Raw genomic sequence first — 3,797 nt, 5'->3', positions numbered from 1 at the left:
AGCAGGTTGTAACAGGACACGTGAGGGCTTTCGGACACCTTTGGAGATAAGATTCGTTGTCTTACCTGCTAACGAAATAAGCCTTTGGTTCCTTGTATGTCCTGTTTTAAAATACCTAGATGCAAAGTGAAAACTTTCTTTAAGACACTGTTAGTACTACCCCAGTTCTAACAGCTGGTTTTACCACCAGCAGTTCATGGAAGAGTCATAGTTGATACTGAATATCTTAACTGTATCTTTTATTTGAAGAAAACAATGGCCCCAGACCCTTTGTACGGTTTTCTTTTTCAACATAGAACAGTAATATGTTTGTATGTGCTGTGTCCTGCTATTTTAAGAAGTTAACACATAGGGATTTAAGCTTTTTTTTTTTTTTGCAAGGATCCAGCATTGTCTTCTCAGCAGTGCAGCTCCGTTTGAGGACGGAGGTCTGAGAAGTGATTAGGAAGTACTGATATTGAAAGTGTAATGCAGCCAAACCAATTCATGAGAAGACTTACCAGCTAAGCTTGCTGTGAAGAGACTCTGGGCGTTAAAAATGCAAACCATTTCTACCATTATTGCTGCTACTGATTTTGCACAGGTGTTAGTTCAGGGATAGGACTGTCTAGAGTGTTGCCAGTATAAAGGCAGGATTTGCAAAAGTAAGCATTATTTCTGGAGGTTGAATCAGGGTCCCACGTTCAATAGGATCCCACATGATACTGTTAGTAAATATCAAACATCACAGGATAGGAAAAGAAAAATTTTGTTTTCTGTCTTGAGCACATTTGCGCTTAAAAAGCTTCATTCTGAGGGCACTGTCTGTTCAAGTCTTCATTCTCGATTAGTTCTTAGCCTGCAGACATAGCTGCCTCGTTGGAGTTGTTGTTATTTATTTATCTCAGAACTTTAAATGCCATAACAGATGATACTAAAATAAAACATTGCACGTATTTGGATATGTGCTTCAGTTATAATCCATAATGCCAACTATAGGTCTCCTGTCTTCAAGAACCTCATTTCATTTGCAGTGAAAACATCCCTTCGGTATACAACTTGGCATCTAAATGTTAGTCATTTCTTTATTTCTGCAATAGAAAGCCTGATCTGATCAATTGATGAGGCTTGCTGAGGCAGACCTGAGCCCAGGACCATCACTGGAGTCAGCTGGCTTCCTTGTTCAGGCTGAGTGTCGCTATTCATCGGCGGTACTTCAGGCTGTTGTGGCCAGTGAGTAATAAGTGAACTAATAAATAAAAAACAAATACTAGAGAGTTTTAAGAAGTGCATCTTAAGTGGTCCTCCTTTTAAGCAAAGCTCTGCTTTCTTTTCTTTCCTGTACTTCTGTGAGGTACAATCTATGATGTGTAGGATCCCAGTTTCTTGCTGCTCTAAGAGAGACCATACTAGTGAAAGGAGAATTTTTTAAACTAGATTTAGGAGAAAATCCTTCATGATTCTTCTCACTGGCCTCTCAAAGAAAACGTTATTTAAATGTTATTTAACACTCACTGTGCTTTCACAGTGAGTGGAACATCTTTCTTTGGGAATTTTTATTAGGGCATTTTTTATTCAGATAGTAACTCTCAGTTGTTTGTGAAACAAATTTGGCCTAAGTAGTTTGCCATCTTGCTCTGAAGGGGTCTCTTCAGGGAAGATAGAACATTTAATAATCTTTGATGTACATTATGGTACTGTTTCTGATTTAATGGTAAGACAGATACCCCCAAAACACAGGCTCTTTTCCGGAAAGAAGACAACAACTTAGTGTCTGATGATTTATTAAAACTGCTAAATTTGAGATCTGTTGGAACATGGAGAGAAAGAGGATTTCAAGATCTAGCAAAAGCTTGCTGGTTCTTCAAGATTTCAGGTCTCAAGAGTTGAGTGTAGTTGGCTCGTCATGCTTATTTGTGACATTTTAATATTAGTTTGAATTTCAGCTGGTATTGTCTGGAAAGGGTATAGAGCATCAGTTTGTGGCCAGTAATGTCTCTGGTTACAAAAAGAGATGCACTGTAGCAACTGAAATGTCCCGAAGGGAGGCTTGCTCTGTACAGAATAATTTACAGGTTCTTTAGAGTGTTAGGTTAGTTCCTTAGTTGGTTATTCAGGTATTCCGAGGTTTTCACCCCAAAGCATGGGTTCAGTGCCTCTGAAGCTGTCTAGAAATGAAGGACCTGGACAAATTCTCTCCAGTGTAAAATTACCTTGGCAGAGGTGGAGGGGAGTCTAGTGACTAATTTTGAAACACTTTTCCATAGTTTTGCCACAACGAAGAGTTGCTAGACTGGCTTCAGAAACATTTGTGGTAGAAGGTGATGATTGATAAGGAAGGAGGATGTAGCAGCTAGTCTTCTATAATGTAGTGCTCCCATTTAAGATACTTGAGCCCTGACCTGATCGCTAACATCTATAATGATACTATGATTTCTGTTATTTTTATAGTTTTGTTGGAAGCTATTACGAAGAATGGAAGTACTGCTGGGGGAGGCGCTTACTGCCGAAAACCAGCCAGCGGCAACGATCAGAGTAAGCCCAATAGCACGAAGGAGAGCAATGCATCTGCTGCGGGTGAAAGTGGAAAAGGCTACACCAAAGACCAAATGGAAGGAGTATTCAGGTATAGCCTTGCTTAAATACATCACTGCTTTTCATTCTGTGTATTATGTACTTGTGCTTTCAGCTCTAGCATCTAAAGAAGCAATGGAAAATTCAAGGTTAGCTGAGAGGAGTTACTTATACTGGACCGTGACTAAAAGGAAGAGAAGAGTTTGCTGCATTTAAACACCGTATGAGAGTCTGTCACTTTCCATGAGAAAGATGATACCTTTCTTTTTAAATGATCAAGGTTTCTCTACATAACGATGATAGTTATTAAGTAGATCTCTTGGTAAATGGAAGAAGTGATGAAGTGTCTGTAGTACAACTTGCAGGACAGTGCTCCTATTCTTAACTGTTGTTATAATCAAGATACATACTCATTCCTGAAGTTTATTTTCAAGCTAATCTTTCTGTACAGGTTGGTCTTAGACCAGTGTTAGTCAGTGTTCTTAGACTTCCGTTCTGGAAGTACAGGTATCTGAGAAGCACAGAAGCACATAGTCTGAGTTGCATTAGAAACTCTGGACTTCGTGCAGCATGATAGTATTAATATGGGGTGATATCAGGAAAGGTAGATGTGTGAAAAGAAACAAAGATGAATAAAAATGTCCTCTTGAGACGAGTAGCTCTTAAGTCATTTTATCATTACACGCTTGTTGGCTCTAGGAGTTAGATATATGACGAGTCTTGATTACTACTAAAGAAATACGGATACAGCTACTTTAAAATGGCACACCTCAAAACCCACCTCTGTTTTCAGATAAGCCTAGCCCACAGATTTTCAAGGAAGCTAAAAGATGGGAAATCAAGAGGTCCTCATCTCCTGTTTTGTGTAGATTGGATGAACTGTTGTGCAAAACAGAAACTTGTGTGTGATTTTGTTGGTTTGTGTGTATGTGTTGCTGTTGATACTGTCTTGGGAGCTTTTTGTGAAGTTCAATAATCTGTTCATCTGAGGATTGGCTAACAGTGAGGGAAAAGCAGCTTCTCTTTGATAAAGCAGCTCTGCATTCAGGCAGGTAGACAGCAACATCTCTGGCATGATTATCCTCCTGTTGTTGCTGTTTAGTAGAGCTTTTCATTTGCCATCATCTCTGCTTAATTAATGATATTGCTCTTCACGATACATCCAAAGTAAAACGCAAATAATTATGTATGGTTTTGGCCACCTTGAAATTTTAGCCGCTAAAACGAATGCAAAATGTTTGGGG

General features: G+C 39.1%; 1 protein-coding gene across 1 annotated transcript in view; it reads left to right on the top strand.

Moving 5' to 3' along the window:
- The first annotated feature begins 2,438 nt into the window (after positions 1 to 2,438).
- The window catches only part of DNAJB14 (DnaJ (Hsp40) homolog, subfamily B, member 14), an 18,645-nt gene continuing 17,286 nt past the window's right edge, over positions 2,439 to 3,797 (top strand). Inside the window, exon 1 of the mRNA XM_010138969.1 lies at positions 2,439 to 2,605. Within this exon, the coding sequence (XP_010137271.1) occupies positions 2,589 to 2,605 (17 nt within the window). The 5' untranslated portion in view covers positions 2,439 to 2,588. The remainder of the gene's footprint in view (positions 2,606 to 3,797) is intronic.

Source organism: Buceros rhinoceros, unplaced genomic scaffold (genome assembly GCF_000710305.1).
Source record: "Buceros rhinoceros silvestris isolate BGI_N320 unplaced genomic scaffold, ASM71030v1 scaffold18776, whole genome shotgun sequence".
NCBI lineage: Eukaryota > Metazoa > Chordata > Aves > Bucerotiformes > Bucerotidae > Buceros > Buceros rhinoceros.
This window is presented reverse-complemented; position numbering and strand designations above follow the sequence as displayed.